This window comes from Anopheles coustani, chromosome 2 (assembly GCF_943734705.1).
Source record: "Anopheles coustani chromosome 2, idAnoCousDA_361_x.2, whole genome shotgun sequence".
In the NCBI taxonomy this organism is placed as follows: Eukaryota; Metazoa; Arthropoda; class Insecta; order Diptera; family Culicidae; genus Anopheles; species Anopheles coustani.
The window spans coordinates 27,615,913-27,632,912 of NC_071289.1; the positions used below are offsets into that span (position 1 = coordinate 27,615,913).

Consider the following 17,000-nt stretch of genomic DNA (forward strand, 5'->3'; position numbering starts at 1 on the left):
TTTTGTTTTCTGACCACAATTTATACGACTTGGATTGTATCAACTTATCGTTCTTTTTGGCACTCTAACACAATGCACACGACACAAGAAGTTTACAAACGCAATTTCATCTACGAAAGTACATCAGAAAGACACATTTATGTTTTTAACCACCAAGAAGGATCCGCTGTGTGATCCTTTCCGCGCTTCGTATCAGTCGGAAGTCAACCGAACACTGAACCGAACCGAGCACACCATCGAACGTTGGCCGCCATCTCGGGACGGATTTCTCCACTGGCTCATCTTTGGATCTCGGAAACGTAAACGAGATAAAATGATCAAATTCAATTTAGCAAGGGTCCCCGTCGAGGCTTGGAGCGACGCTTTTGGACGCGCGGTGCAATGTTGTGTCACAAATATGGCAGGCTGCACTTGATCTTGGCCGTTGCATTCTCGTGGCGCGCGCTTGTGAGTCGACCCAAACGCTGACCGGGGCGCGTAAGGGCAACCCATTGCTGGCCTTTGGAAGTCTATATTTATCAAATGGGTTTGTTATTCTTTTTTTCTAGCCTATCAGAGACAGGAGTTAACGTTACCTGAAGGTTGCAATGTGCCAGTGGACAAAAAGGATCCTGATACAGCCTGACAAGAAAGCACTCTTAGCAAAAAGGGCTTAATTGGCGTAGCGGTTGATATGATTGAGAGTGTTAATTGTATTTAGATGTAAGTATAAACAGGTTTTCAATACCTACCACCATTTGAATTGGGCTCTTTGTTGCGTTTTCTTTCATGGACCACACATCGTTTGAATTACATTGAACTAATTTATTTATTTGAGTTGACTCATAAAACACGCTCGCACAATCAATCCACAAAAACACGCTACCGTTGGTGCATGAGCACTCATTTCCTGAAGTGTATCCACCGCCCCAGCTCGTCCCTGTCGTCGTCGTCGTCGTCTGAAGTGGCCTGAACCGAATCAACTTTGGTTTGCCGCTGGAAGCGGTTTAGCCTCTCCGCCACGCTCGTTTCCACGCCTTTTTCGCCGTCCGCGAAGCCTGACGGTGACACTTAAGGAAGCGGGACCTACCCAAAGGGGCCGCAAACGAGACAAATCAAATGAGAAAACAACACACGCACGAAAAACCACTCGCTCGCTCAATTGAGGCAAATTGTTTGCCGTGGCTTGGCCGTTCCTTGGCGCGACGGTTGACTGGCCCGATGAGTTCCGATTTCCGGGGATGGAGATCCGCGCGCGACAATGAACTTGACGAGTCATCCACCGCGGGTGTGTGTTCCCTCCTCGATATGTGTGTTTTTATGGACGATTATTTATGTTTATTTCATAACGGTACGCTACTCTACGGGTGATGTGAGGTTATGAACCTCCCTATCGGTTTAAACTACTCGGATTTTTACGTTTCATCTGTACTCATCTCATCGGAGCTGGTGATGCTTTGCCAGCGCAACGACCAGGGAGGAAATCGCGAGCACCAACCAGCTGGTGAGCTGCACCTCGACGGCAACATTGTAGAACCCGCCAAACACCTGCAGATTGGCCGTCTCGATGCTGTGCTTGCAGTAGTCACCGTCGTAGATCCAGCCGACGTACTCGTTGTTGCGCAGGTTTTCATTCCGCAGCCATTCCTCGAGGGGCCGGAAAAACTCACGCAACGCCGACCCGTCCAGCCGGCCCTCGCCGATCACCTCCTGCAGGACCTGCTGCCACGGTTGCGAGGCACCGCGCTCCATGAGTTTTCTGAGCCGACGCACGGGGTGGGTTGAGAAAAACGGAAAGAAAGGAGAGAGAGAGAGAGAAAGGGATCACTCCCGTTAAATGGCGCTGAACGAAACTGCGGGGGAAGAGAAAGATGTATTGCCCTAGTGACGGTAGTAAATTTAATTTGCCTCACGTGCGACGAGAAGCGTGTATGTAATTGGCAGAAAGTATGTTAAAAGGCAGCAGCTCCCTAATGCAAGGATAAAGAAAGATAAAGCGTCCGCAACGGTCCATTAAACGAAATCAAACACACACCATTCTTTCAGGTTCCATTCCTTTTTTGCAAGTCAGTCCACTCTGTGGCTTCCATTCTTCAAGCGAAACACCTTCGCATCCGATCGTCACGACGCAAAGTGCACTTGCAATGGCTTGCATCCACTTGCACGCCACGGGAGGCTCGGCCGAGTGACGGTTCGCTGCGATGCATTACGTAAGCCGGTCCCGGCGGGTGCAAATCAAACGTCAAGATCCACAATTATCCCGTCGAATGTATCATCGAGCCAAGCGGGGGAGCGTAAAATGCGGGCGCTTTTGGGCCGAACGATCCTAGCGACTTTGTTTTTTCCCTCTCGTGGCGGGTCGTTTGACATGAAGAATTATGGGCCAACTGATCGAGTGGACGCAAGATGGTGCTGATAGATCCATTCTATGTTTTGCTAACTATCATTCAAGCGTTTTTTTTCCTCGCCTAGTTTTCAAAGCAATGGGAAAATGCGGGCGAGGGTTTCTACGTAACGAATTATTAGTGTAAATGTTCATTTCAAAAGCAAAATTAGCTAAATCCTTCGTGAACTATATTTTATTTAATGAAGTCAAATGAAATTAAACACAAAAAATCAAGATAAAAGGTGCTTTTCATCATAAAAGAACCAATAACAATATACTCAGCACAAATTAAGACATTCATGTAGTCGAGATAAAACGATGTAAAACTGTCATGAATTTAAAGGATAACATATTTTTATCATTTAACTCGTAATAGTACTAACTTTTGCATTAAAAAAAACTAGACAAATTTTCGTAGGCGATAAGAAAAAAGTTAACCTAGCTAATTGAATGAAGTAAATTTTATTGTTAAGTTATATCACTTCAATGTATAAAAAACATTCGGTCCTTACGCTCCTTGACCGAAACTTTAGCCATAGCCGAAAAATCCATTCATGTAAGGATGTTTTTTAGTTGTTGTTAGGCATTCATGACCCAGTGCTACTCTGTTTGGACTATAAAATGTTGGATTAGGTCCTTCCTTTAAGTGTTGCAAATGTTTTTTCGATTGGTTGTAGCTGAGAGGCATATGGAGGGTTAGCAGCTTCGATGCGCTTTGCGCATGATTTACTGTGGACAAGCATGTCCAAACCACTGGATTGTACTCTTTGTGATGTTTTCTGATAAAGTTGCTTAACTCCGGAAGGCACTGCACATTATACACTTCTCCATACGACGAAAGTCTTGACAGAAAGTAGAGCGACTTTGTGCATAGCCTTCCCGCTGATTTTCAGCCACGAAATATGAGTTGGAGGTACCCAAAACATTTGAAATATACTGTAAGATGCTTCAAAAGGAACATAAAGTATCAGGGTTTTTTTACCATTCGCCGCTGTCTAGCTTGAAATAAGCTGCAACATCCATGCTGGTCACGTTGCTGCGATTTTCCGAAAACATGTTTGACAGGAGCTTCGAGCCTGTCTGTTTGAGTAACTGGAAGTTCCAACAAATATTCAAACGCAGTTGGTTTAATGTTTTGGTCACGGATTCTAGTGAAATGATAAAACTGTCAAACTGGAATTTAAAAGATATGCTTCTTTTTTTACGTTTTTTTTAAACGTTTTCCGTTTTTGCATGAAGTCTTTAAAATTTGTTTATTTTTTTAATGCCAACGTTACGATGGAAACTGTAACACATCGGTATCAAAGTTTGTAACTCCTGCATCAGATGTAGCTCTATTAAGCTTCGTTCAAACTTTCCTATCTTCAAACTACTTTCCCATCTTCGGCCAAACTACGACAAAGACCTACATTCACTAGCCTGATGGGATTAGCCCGGCTTTCCGCATTTAAAAACAATCACCTTGTTCCAACGCAATCGACGGATGGAGTGGATCACAAGTTAATTTGATCGCGACCACAATCAACTGATCACCCTTGTCAAATGTCACTGACCAGCTCAAAATCCGCGTTGATGTAAGGCGTCAGTAGAGAAAACAAAAACTAAAACACGATGATTTAGTTTCCCCGAAACCGAAGCCAGATTGATGTAACGGGTGGGTACCGAGCTGGACTGGGTCTGCGTCGCAAACCAGGTCACTCCGGCTACTTTTCCCATGCGGTAACTCATTTTTCGATACCAACCAAAACACGGCCAAACATACCGACACCATCGTTATCCATTATCAACGATATCTCGGGGGGAAGGGTGAATGCGTGTTCGTGTGTTACAACGCACGTCCCGTTTCGGGGCGGTTTGAAACATAATTCCCTCCCAACTGGGATGGCGGTGAAGGGGATGCGGGAAGCGTGTACTCACTTGAGAATGTTGCCGGCAGCCGGTTGGCGATAGATGTCACACTTATGCAACGGTTTGGCGGGATCCTGCGGGTCGTACTGGCCGGACGCGGTGCAGAGGGAGCGGTAGATCTGGAACTGCAGCACGTTGGAGAAGAAATACCTGCGGAAGAGGACAGAAACGAACGGTTGAAGAATGATTAGACGTATTAAGCTGGACAAGGGCTCATCAACCGAAAGGATACGGCGCCGTGTAGGTGCCTTAAGATTCCGGCCAGCTGATAACGAACGCGATGGAAGGTGTTTTTAATGCCTTGTCTAATGTTTTCAACACGACAAACGGCACGGGCCGCCCTACATGGCGTCGCCGTTTCATATCGCCAGAAATCGTTACCAATTTCGGTCTCCCACCCCATTGGCCCAGGGATGAAAAGGTGTGCGCGGGAAAAGTAAATATGGCAGCAGAAACAAAACGAGCGCTGGCGGAAAAATGGTGCACGTTCACCGTTTCGAGCGAGATCGAGCGTTGCACAATGTTGCATACCACGGCGAGCGCATACGTGCATTGTATTTGGGGGAGATTGTGTTTCTTCCATGCCTCGTGTATGCTGCGACTCACGGTTAAATAAAACGGCCCTTTTCAGGCGGTCTAACTGTTCTCCACGCTGGTTCACATTAGACACTACTCCAAATTAATTTTTGTTCACCCGAAAGGCTGACGGGGGTGGTGGTGTTAAGTAAATATTATTACTGCCGCAAAGAAATAAGTGATAATGACAATCATTAACTCACCCTGCAGCAGCGGGGGGGGGGGGGGGGGGGGCCCGGTTTCAGGTAATGGAACCCGTTGTTTCTTGAACGAGTTCATTAATTAAATTAAGCCGGTTCGTCGTTTCACGCTCGTCGAAGCTCATTCGATTCGAAGCCCCGGCTCAAGCAAGAACTATTTCACGCCTGAACCGTCGGTTCCGTCATCCCTATTCGATCGATTAGCGCTGATTGATTAAACCCCAATCGGCTCAACGGACCCGCAAATTAGCGGATCGGTTACCCGTGGGCAAAGGGCAGTGCCAACCCTCGGAGCAAAGTGCTTTCATCGCCGGACGTTTTGCTGATTGATAATTTTGATCAATCAATTCTGCCACCGAGCTACCTCAAGGGGAGCGATAGCCTTGATTGATAGCTGCCGGTAGACGCAAGCCCGGTAGCGGCCTCTCTCGCCACAATCCGACGTTGCCTGGGCCTTCATTTTTTCGACTAACGATTTGATAACAATCTGTGGCTCGAGACTGGTGGCGCTTTTCTTGGATCGTTTTCTTGTCAGGATCAATCGCGTTGGCGATTCGTGGAACATTTTCCTACCACAATTTTGCTAAAGAGCACGGTAAAGCTTCAAAGCCAACGCCAAGCAGCGAAGAAACGCGGTGAAATAATAACAGACATTGCGGACAGTTCACTTTTACATAATAAATACCCACCATTACCGAGGCCGGTACGTTTGCGTACACAGCGATCGAGATGCAGTTTTGTGTAGGAAGCGGAGGAGAAAATGTAATTTCCCTCCAATGCTGTTTTGGATGGGAAAGCCAACGGGGGCAGCTTATCTCGACGTCGGATAAATATTAAACGATTTAAAAATTTCTTTACCCCCGATACGATCAGTACGTTGTTTCAATATGAAAACGAAAGTAGATCTAAACGGCTTCTCGTTGTTTGCTTCTCTCTTTACGATGCGCTCATCAACAAGCAAGCATATGATGCAAGCCATTCTTAAATCGACTCATTTGAGCCGCCTAATTTGCTCCTAATCTTAACCGATCCTCAAACCGCGCGGAAAAGGTCAACCAATTGGGCAAGCCTGAAAAATGAAGCCGATCGGCGGGATCGGTCCCTTTTTTGCATTCGGGACTTTGCCGCTGCCAAAAGACCTTGAGATTTCGGTTGGCAAATGTGATCGAAAGAAATGTCATAAATGGCACGATGCACGACATCATCGCGCGCGTGATTTGTAGTTCACTGGATTATGTATTCGCTGCCACCGCTTCATTTGCACGTTGACAGAACGAAAGAGATTCCTTTTCGTCACCTCTATCCTTTGTGAGTAACATGTATTTGGTAAAAAATATTGGAACAATTTTGTTTTTGTTTGTAGTTCAATTGATCGTTGATTGATCGTTTCAGCAGTATGTTTGTTTAAATTAATATACATTTCGAGCAAATTCAACTTTACGCTTGTTTTTGGTAGTGACAGTCCCGATTAACTTGCCTCAGTTGCTGCTTCAAATATCAAGGGCACCGAACACAGCTCAATTGAAGTCGAATCACGACTTCAACAAAAGGCTTTGACACAGTCTTATCAAATCGGTTCATCTGCTTTGAGAATGTCGAAAAGAACAATTCGTTTCCTTCTTTAGAGTGATGAAGCAATGCTCTTTATGCGATGCGATATAGAAAAAATGGGGCTATTTGGTTGAAACCATTGCTGGACAAATAGTTGCAAAATAACATTACCACAACTCTGTGGCCAGTGACATTTGTTACAGTTGCGCCCACTGAACCGGATACGGTTGCATTCCGAGCTGGACTATAAAACATAAAGAAGAGCACCTGAAGCATAACGTTCAGCACATAGTACGGCTTATGGGTAATTTTTTCTGCATTTCTTTTTGCAAGATTACCCCGTGCCACTTGATTGACGACCCGTCATGAAGAATTTTGTCACATTGGTACGTGCGCTTGAGCATGGACGGTTCAGCTTCTGCAGTGGCTCAAACCCAATCCAAACGGTGGTGGTTTGCGCAAATAACGCGACATGCGTAGCGGTCGCTTCATCATCATCGTTTGATGCTTAATTAGCCGGTTCGCAAAGTCTGCACAGTTCGCCAAACTGGCCAGATTTACGTAACGAGCGGTGTCCGGTGCCGGTCGCGCGAGCGTCTGCGTTCGTTATGTACCTACTGGGCGATTTGAATTGAATTCCTTCGGCTGTGGTTGCACTTTTTTTTCCACCCCGTACGTGTTTTTGCCGACGCTTCTGGTTGACCCACATTTGGTGTCGCGACGTCGCGATATCCGATTGCCCTTCATTTATTCACTGCGCGCCACCTGCGCGGGTTTTGCGGGGACACAATTTGTCCGCGCGAGGTGCTCTCCAATTTTTGGAAAACATTCCTTTTCCGTGCATCACCCTCCCCGACGGTGTTTTGATCAGTTCAAGGCCGTGTCCCTGTTTGCCGTTTCCCCTTTTTAACCGGTGACCTGATTTTGCTCGTTCCCTTCGGCCGCTTCTTTCCGTTCCGCCGTAAATGGCTTTCACTTTGCGCCGAGTGGCTCGTGCTGCGCCGCTCACCTCATCCGATCGGTTGACGGAATTATGTCCGGCCCGGATCCGGACGGTAGGAACTTCGGTGATTGGTTCATCCTCCAAGATGTCTAGTCGGATCCGGTAGATCTTGCACGTGTCCCATCACGATCGATTCTGGATTTCATTTTCTTCTTCTCTTCGGGGGCTAAATCGTGATTCCGTGACCATCGTTGTTAAAACGAAAAGGGTTGTGCAATGTTACATCGGGTTTACCGATCGATAGTTTGCTCAGAGCATCATCATCATCATCATCGCTGACCAGCATAAAAATTGGGTTTGTCATTAATCTTCAACCAAATTAAAGCGAACGAACATTTACGATGTTGAGACAATCTATCAGTTCTATTCAATCGATGTTAAACATAAGCCCAACTATTATTAAAATATTTACCTTATTACTCTAGAACGAGAGAAGTTTGTATATTTCTTGTTGCTTTTTAAAAAGTTCACTGAAACTCCTTCATCAAACCCAGAATTTTTAAATTGTACATATGTCCGTAGTGAAAATGGTATTGAAATGAATTTCATTGTAAAGAAAAATGAAAAATTTTATTATCTTGTTTTATTGCTAGTTTTATTGATTTTATTCATAGAGCATATTTTAAATGTTTACAAAAATTTCGCAGTTTACCAAATTACCGTTATTTATATATTTTGCATGTACCATACACGATAGATTTTTTCAATGGAATTTGATTGAAGATCATTAATATTTTTGATAAATTTACATTATTTTCCTTCAATTTCACTATCAAAAAGACAAGCTTAACTTAATAAAATAAACAGTTCTCACCAAATTAAAATGTAAAAAATGTTCAATCTCTAGCCACTTCACGCTTTGTTACTTAAACTCTCCGTTGCGCTTCTCCGAATGCACCGCGATGAGGAAATCGTTTTGTCCCTCATTTTACAGAAGTGATTTATGTTCGAAAAATTACAGTTCTATCTTTAATCACATCACACCTTCGCCAATTTTCCTATCGACAATCGTTATCGATCGCTTCTTTGCGCACCGGGGGGCTCGTTCGTGCACGGGAAAAGGGATGATTTCGATCGATTTATTGCTCCCTGGCGCCATGCTATCGTGGTGGTGAGTATACCAACAACATAATTGACGATTCGTGCATTCCGCTCGCGCGAGCGCAGTGTGGCATGAAGTTTTCCACCAAACCTCGCTACACTGATTGTGCAGGTTCGTCGCTTGATGCCAGAGTTTTGTTTCACGAAATCGTTTGATTTATTATTTATTTGCACGGCGCCTTTCAACAGGGTGCTTCAGTCGATCGATACGCTGATCAATGGGTAGCTGCCAGAGGCTGCCAAACGAAGACGTTTCACAGCGGGATCAAACGGGAGAGAGACATGGCTCGCAGAATTTCCATCACCATATAATCAGGGCGCGCAAGACTTATGCTAAGGAGCACCCATAAAGTGCTCGGCTGAGCTGTACCGGCGGTGCCGATTCCGTGGTCGGGCTTGCGAAAACGCTCCCATCTATTATTGCCACCATTGAAATCGCGCGATCTTTGCAACGTCCTCCTCCGCGGCGTAAAAGTGGCCCGATCGCGCATACGCACACTCCAAGTGGGCCTCTTTCGCGCAGTCAGTGTCATTAGTGCCGTAAACTTGAACACTTCAATGAGCGGGTTTTAAATGGTAGCTGCCGCGGCCGACCCGCTCAAGGAAATGACCCTATCGTAGGACGTGGTAGAACGGCGCGGCGGGGCAGGAAAAAAGGTTGGCACCGAGCGTAAGAAAACTAGCGAACAGCAACCTCGCTTTTGCCGAGGCTCTTACCTGCGTGTCCTAAATGGATTCTGACAGTGCTGCGCAAATACGTCTCCTTGCGTACATCGCGCGCACGATCCGGAGGGTACAAGCAAGGGTAATTAAATCTCTCATCTCGCGATCGACGGCTACGGCGAGCGCATAAGACCACAGCGATGGTTATTTATGGATTTTTTTTCCGAGCGTTCGCCACCGCGCATGAAATGGTTCGCTTGTTTTTCCTTTCCCCCCCGCCAAGAAGAGCTTGAGCGTGCGGTTCAACCCTGGGGACGCTGGTACCGGCTTGCATTCCAAAACAAGCGTCACATTAATCGTCTAATCCTTGCCGGACGGCCAAAAACGGTAGGGTTCCGCATAGGGTAGGGTTGACAATGTCATTAAATTTCTTCGCCACCAGCTGGCCGGCCTCGGGAGTGCTTTTCTTCAGCTTGCAAACCTCCCACTTCCTTCGGTCGGGTTCAAGTGCGGCCAATGATCGACATATTGCGCCAAGAAAAACGAGAAAAAAAACGCATCCGTATTGCATCGTGTGTGCAAACAGCAAACCACCACAAGAACCGACCTGATGGTGACATCTCACACGCTCTCGAGGGAGGCATGATCGTTCGATGCGTAGGACCGGCAAAGAATGTGACACGAAACGGATACCGGTCGGATTTCGATTGCAAAGAACACACGTTTCCTAAGACATGTCACCCGGCTTGCGTCGGCAGAAGAACTGGCTAGACCATCGATCAGAAGCGATCGAAGCGGACCGCATTTCGAAGGCGGGTGTTTGCTGTGCATTTACGCTCACCCACCGTGAATTGGTATCAATCATATTTTATGTCGTCTGAGCGCTAGGTAATTATTTGAACTAGCTACGTTCAAAGCGAAGATGGTTATGCAACATGTCTGAACAATTATGGAGAGCAAGCGAGTATTTCAAAGTTAAACGTAAAATTAATAAATTTTATACCTAACATAATTTGATTCAAGAAATCCTTTATTTTTTTGGAGTTCTGTAAGAGTGCCGTGAAAATCTAATCAAACTTTTTCGGCCGACTTGTTGACGAAATCAGTCCTCAAGGCTGTCACGAACAGCCACGACAGCTAAAGACATCATAATTGAAATCCATCCGTGGCCTAAGCTTCCCGCCTTCGCATAAATATTACGCTATCTTGTTGTTGACCTAAACATTTCCCCCCCTCCCATCCGCTGAGTTTTCATCATACTCGTTGCCGGCGGGCAACCTTGCAACCGCGGTGCACCGTTGTGCATCGTTCGTCAGATCGAAATGCGGCGGCCGGTTGCTGGAAAGCTGGCCGGCTCCCGGAGAACAAGTAACCGGTAGCATCGTTTCGCTATTTCTTTTCCCTTTCATCCATCCCCCATCCAAAAACCCTCATCATCGTGACTGACCGTTTGCCTTTCGTTTAGCTTGTTTCTGGTTCTGGTCCGGGCTTTGTGTCGACAGGCAGAAGCGTGGGAGGCTGGAGGAAAATGTACCACACAACATTCACAGTACAATTTCCCCCCCCTCTGCATTCCTCCCTCCCTTACCGGTGCGATCCTTCATCGAGAGCGTCTGATTTTCCTACCTCGACTCGTTTGCACACTTTTACCGGGGCTCCTCGTAGCGAAGTAAACCCGTTCAAACGCGTAAGACATCATAACCTATTTTTTCAATCCACCACCAATCCGGGAGGTGGAGGTCTCCGTGTCCACCGAGAACACTCGTCTGGGCCGGCTCTCGACCGACGGGTAGTACAAACTCTCCCGAAGATTACGTAACGGCTCTAGCTCCGGCGAACGATCGATGAGACGCTCGGGTCCATTTCTGGTACTAAAAACCACGCGGTTCATTATTAAACAAACGCCCATGGTTTGCTGGGTTTTTCCAGCTGCGGGTGGGTTGAAAAAAATTGATCCAGGAATAGAGAAAACGTATCGAACACTATCGGATCGGAGCCGTTTCGGGGCTGTCTCATTGTTTTGCCATGTGCGATCGGGGTATTACTTCTTTGTAACAAAATGATTGGCCCATAGGCTAAGCAAACATGGTCGAAGGAATCGATTTTGTTGCATTAAAACAGTCATTTCGAAAACTACAAAATCTGCAAATCGCATGCTTTGTGTTAAGCATGCTCTCAAGGACTTCGGTGTCGCAGGACAAAAGCGTGCGCGCAGATGTTTGATTTGTGGTGTTGAGAAATGCACCTCCATTGTGTGCTCCTAGTGGACATGCATTAATATTTTCATTCACCCAATCGACCATTGGTCCCTTAGCTGCCCTTTTGTAGAATCGGATAACCGCAAATGTGCTCGTGTCCTACCGTGGCACGCCGTATCCGAAAATCTGGCGCAATATCAACAAATAAATAATCGACCCAGAGTGCACATTAAAAAAATGATCGTACGAGCAATATGGTGGGGGTTTTCCACTTGTTTTTTTTTCGTCAAAGGGGAGAAACCCGAAGCGAACCCATCCGTCGTCGATCGCTCGGGTGAATGAAAACTGTGTCATTCCGGGTTATGCAATGCACGTCGGGGCGGCCAGCGCCGATAAACGTGTGCGATCCGCGAGTCTTGCCCACGTCGTAAATAGATATTGTGTGAGATTTATTGCACTTCCGTGGATGTTTTATCGCGCACCCGGTAGGACTGGTTGTGGGGGTGCAGATGGCGCGATACATATTGGCAAAATTTTGTTTTTCACCCGAAGATTTGCGCACATTTGCTTGTAGGTTTTTTTTATTTTATTTTCGTCCATCACACAATATTTACCCACATGCCTGGTCGGTGATCGGAGTTTTGCGTTGACAAACTACCAAAACGGTCGGTTATGGGGCCGGATAGTGGCCGTTGGGCAGAATAAACCAGGACAGTAGTGCCGTTATTGGTATTGCTGCGGTTTCGGGGGAACTTCGGAATCGGAAAGCCAGCCGGTTAAAGATACATAAATAATCAATCATGTAAGCGACCACGGGGGAATATTAATAAGTTGACGAATATAATTATCTGTGCCGCGCAAGAAAGTTTATTTCGGATTTTATTTCGGAACCCGTCTTTTTACTTGCGGACCCGATGAAGCAGCCATCTACGTGATCCCCGAGGTAAAAGGTAAAAGGGACAAAAAGCATGTAACATTATTTTCTCAGGTTTTAAAAAACATTTCTTTAATAAATGTGTAAAACAAACTTTTCATTTCTACTAGCGAAGAATATTTAGCTAAGTCGTGAAACATACAGCGAAGGTTCGTCGCTTGGCGAACGGCTGTTGCAATCTTTCGGTTTGAAACTTGATGATAATTTACTTACCGCGAAAACCGAACCGAATTGCTCGTTCGAACTGTCATCCCCATCGCGGGTGATGCAATGGGCATCGCGTCGGCAACGGTGAAGACAGTTGCAGCACTCACAATAATAGTATGCCCCTTGAATGTCGCTTGAACGGACTGACGGGACACATACGTGTGTATTGCACGTTGACGCATGTATGATGACGCTCGAGTGGTCTGGCAAAACATCGTCAGAAGAAGAGGTGTCCTCCGGGGTTCGGAAACAGGACCAGGGAGAACGTAAGACGAGCACCGCACGAGAAGACGCCGGGGGAAAAGCTTCTGCTCGGTTCGATTGAGTGCATCATCTAAATGCAGCTCGCTCTGGATCGCGTGGATCACTTCGGTGGGCTACAATTTATTTCATCACCAGGCGAACCTACCGTTGCTGTTCGAGGGAACTCGAATGAGCGTGTGGGTGTGCATGTGCACTACATAAATGCAACATAATGCGCAGAGGGTAAAGAACATGACCGTTAGCTAACATCAAATTCCAACCTCGTTTTTATTTGATCTTATTTTCCATATTGCAGCTAGAAACCATAAGAAATAATAAATAAATAAACACTAAAACATAATATTGATCCGCTAAGGTACATTATACCATAAATGTTTCAATTTTAAATAATTACCCATTTCGATGTTACTCTTCTTTGATCGAACATTGATATTCAGAGATTGCCTCCAGCATCTGAATTTCCCTTGGGAAAATTGTTGTGCCTAGCTAAACAAAACACATACTTCCAAAGCTTGACCGGATTGCGGTGGTCTATGGTACCGTCCGACATTAGGCAACACACAATTAGCTACAAACTAGCAGCTCTTCTAACCCGCGATCGCCACATTTGCATTTACGTTTTCTGTTATTTTGTTTGCCCTGTCACAATCGTTCGCGAAGCATATTATTATGTGCAAAAGCGGTTTTCATCTGCGATCCGGAACGTTGTGCCCTCCGACTTTTGGGGCCGATGAAAGAAATGAATTGGTATGTGTGTGTGTGAGTGTTTTTCTGGGGTTCCCCGCATTTTGGAAGCTTCTCCCGTGTGACTGTGCGAGGTTCTCAGGATGGTACACTGCTTTACATTCGCTTATACAAAACGCCCGCCATCTACATTCGCGTCAGACGCACTGGTGGATGTGGAGAGAAGATTAAATCATCTTCTGTTGCGGACTTTCTTGCTTTTTCCAGTTGGAGCGCAGGGTGGCGTGTGGTTCCACACGAGAGCATCGTAAATCAACATACGTACCCCACCGCATGCTCATTATCTCGTTGTAGCAATGATCTCGTTCGAGTATGATGAATGAACTTATCATTCATATATTTCACTACTGAACATCGATGTAAACAGCGAGGAGATGTGTTTAAATTTTGTTTCATTGCAAGATAGATAGTGTAAAGGAATTTGATTATGGACTAAAAGCAATAAGTCATCGATTCGTGCAAATAATATTTTCTTTTTGTTACAAATTAACCTAAAAACTATCTGTACAACTTCTTAAGAGAAATGTTAATGACATGTTAATGTATGCTTGAGGATTTTCCGAACCCCGAATGAGTCAACGTTCGCGCTTGATCTCCGGGCGATAGCATCACCCGACGGATGCTCCAGTTGTACAATTGGCGCTACCAACAAAGCGACACGCGACCATCGCTCCAAAACCACTTGCAGCTCGCATGCTCACCTACATATTTTGTTTGGCTTTCGTGGCGTGCGTGAGTCGAATCGATGTGAAGATCACTCGAGGCGCGTGCTCCGGGCTGATGACGCATAACGCCCGATGCCGCCAAAGACCCCGATGCCGATGGTTTGAGGAACCACCCTCCTCCACCTGTGAGGTAATCGGAAGGTTTGAGGGCAGCCCCGAAAATGGCGCGGAAGGGTTTGCCCGAAAGGGAAGCACTGTTGCACTTCGATTATGCTGCGCCGTCACGATGGCCGCGTGTGATTACGGGTGTCTGGAGTTTTTGATGGATTTTGATGGAAGCACACAAAAACAGGGGAAATGGTCCGAAGGGGGTTTCAGTTGACATCATCGCACCCGTAGGTTGCAGGAAAGTATCAATTTAGGTGGAACACTTGTGTCTGGCGAGAGTGAGATAATTTTACCCAAATCAGTCGGTGATGACTTCCCTTGGGACAAGTTGAATGATGGATGACGTGCAGCTCGAGATGGGTGAAGGAGATGATTTCCGAATTCAAATCATTACACATTCGGGATAAGTATATTTTTCCTGCTTATTCATGATTGCATCGTTTTGAATGAGACAATGCGGGGGTGAGACGGTAATCGAAAAAAAAACGGCTCCCTAAGAACCTTTAACGTGCTCTACAAACTCGCAGACAAATTCGCAAATGTCAAACAACAAACAACATAGTGTTGAAATCGAGCGTACTTTTCCGGACCACACCCGCAAGCATGTGAACTTTACCATATGTTCCCGTGCTCGAGATATGCGCCATCGACCTCACGCTGTTTGCAAACAACGGCACCCACGAAAGACCCAGAAGTCACCCGGGAGTCTTGTGCAAACCGACGACAATTATCTCACCATTTAATTTATACCGACAGCTTCGGTACGGGAGGCTGGGGAGATAGCGCGTTTGCCAAAACGATCCGCCCCGACACGTACCGCGACCACTTCGCGGAGCCGTGATCCGATTCCGGAGCGGAGATAACATTACAGGGCGACCCTGTACACTCGTTTTCCACCTCGTACGTTCTCAACATTCGCGGACCGTCGACGACTTCACGCCAAAGCGTGACCAAGAACGGAGCGCGAGTTTCCGCATGTGTTCTTCTGGGTCGCCTATTATGTATGTGTGTGTGTGTGTTTGGGTCACGCCGTTAGTCACCGGAGCATGTGAATGACATGATTTGCCTACTATTATCAACCGCCGCGTTTCCTCAAGTGGGCCACGATCGCCAAGAATTGAGTAATGGTTTCGAACCCGAGATTGGTTGATCCGTTTGTTGTTGCATTAGCTCACTGTTTTTTTTTCTCCTCCTGCACTTGAAAGGTCGCCGCAAACGGTAGGGTACGATGTTTCCCAGCATACATCTGGCGCTTATGTTGCAAAGGATCGATCAACGGGAAGGAAAAAAAAGGTTTACATGTTGAATCAAAGTGCCGAAGGTACTTACGAGCGGGGAGGGAAACAAAAAACAAACAAACGCTAGCATGATCTCGAGTGGTAATTCGGTACACACAAATAAAACCCCCACACACACGCGCGCACTTACCGCCTTGGGATCGAATTGCGCGATCTGGTTGCGCGGATAATCCACACGGCACGTGGTTAATTAATTTATGGATGGTCATTTGGCGATGTTTAAGATTATGCTTGGGCTCCGGTTCGAATGAAGACGGCGTGCTCACTGCCCGTCGGTTGTATCTCCACTCTGAAACCGGGGGCATATCGCAATCGGGTCTCGTCGGTCGGGGGTAATCTTGAACTAATTATGTACGATCGGGTGGGAGGTGGAGGAGGAGGTGTTACATTGTCACGACGCAATGCGGCTCAGAGTGTTCCGAAGCTCCTGGTGTTTCGAAGCCTGTCAAGCCAGCACCGTGAGCCCGTTCGGTGCGTTCAAGGCTGAGAAATGGACCGGAGCTGCAGAAGAACGTGATGCATGATTTATGCTGGCCGGTGATGAGCTTCACGTTCACGTTCAGACCAAGAGTGACCGACGCTCAGTCAGACAGAGAGGCTCTTCGGAAAAATGCAACGCACAACTTCAAGGGCACCTTTTCTTCACACGCGACCTTGGATGGTCGCTCGGGATATGGAATGGAATGTGGAGCTTATTGAATGATGATTAACTGAGGGCGAGCAGGAGAAAATGACAGCAGCCCCATTTAGTGCTGTGAATTTATGAGCAAAGGTGACAAAGATAGTTATCAAATCATCTCAGGAAGAAGGCTGGGAAAGTACACGCCGTTTTATTTATCTATTGTTTTCTGTTTCGCTGAGGCAGTGTGAAATGGTTCCAGTTTTCGAGAAAATATGGTCTCAGTTTGAAACAACATGAGAAAAAGATCAAATACGTCCACGGTTTTAAGGAGCATAAAAGTTCGTCACAATAAGTGTGGTATTTTAAGAGATGATTTACCCAGAACTTGTCACAAATTGATCGAACACAAAGATCACCACCACGAATCTTCTCACTGCACCGGCCTTGCAGGGGGCCATTTTGTAAAACGCGCTGGAGATTTTAATCAACCGTCAAAACAAGACCTTCATGTTTCGCTCGCTCGCTCGCGCGCA

The 17,000-nt window shown here is 46.3% G+C and overlaps 1 protein-coding gene across 1 annotated transcript in view; it reads right to left on the reverse strand.

Annotated features, from left to right (window-relative positions):
• Window positions 1-804: 804 nt before the first annotated feature.
• Window positions 805-17,000, reverse strand: part of LOC131265837 (angiotensin-converting enzyme) — a 61,860-nt gene continuing 45,664 nt past the window's right edge. The window contains exons 9-10 of the mRNA XM_058268168.1: window positions 4,283-4,423; window positions 805-1,738 (exon numbers count right to left, since the gene is read on the reverse strand). Of these exons, the coding sequence (XP_058124151.1) occupies window positions 1,417-1,738; window positions 4,283-4,423 (463 nt within the window). The 3' untranslated portion in view covers window positions 805-1,416. The remainder of the gene's footprint in view (window positions 1,739-4,282; window positions 4,424-17,000) is intronic.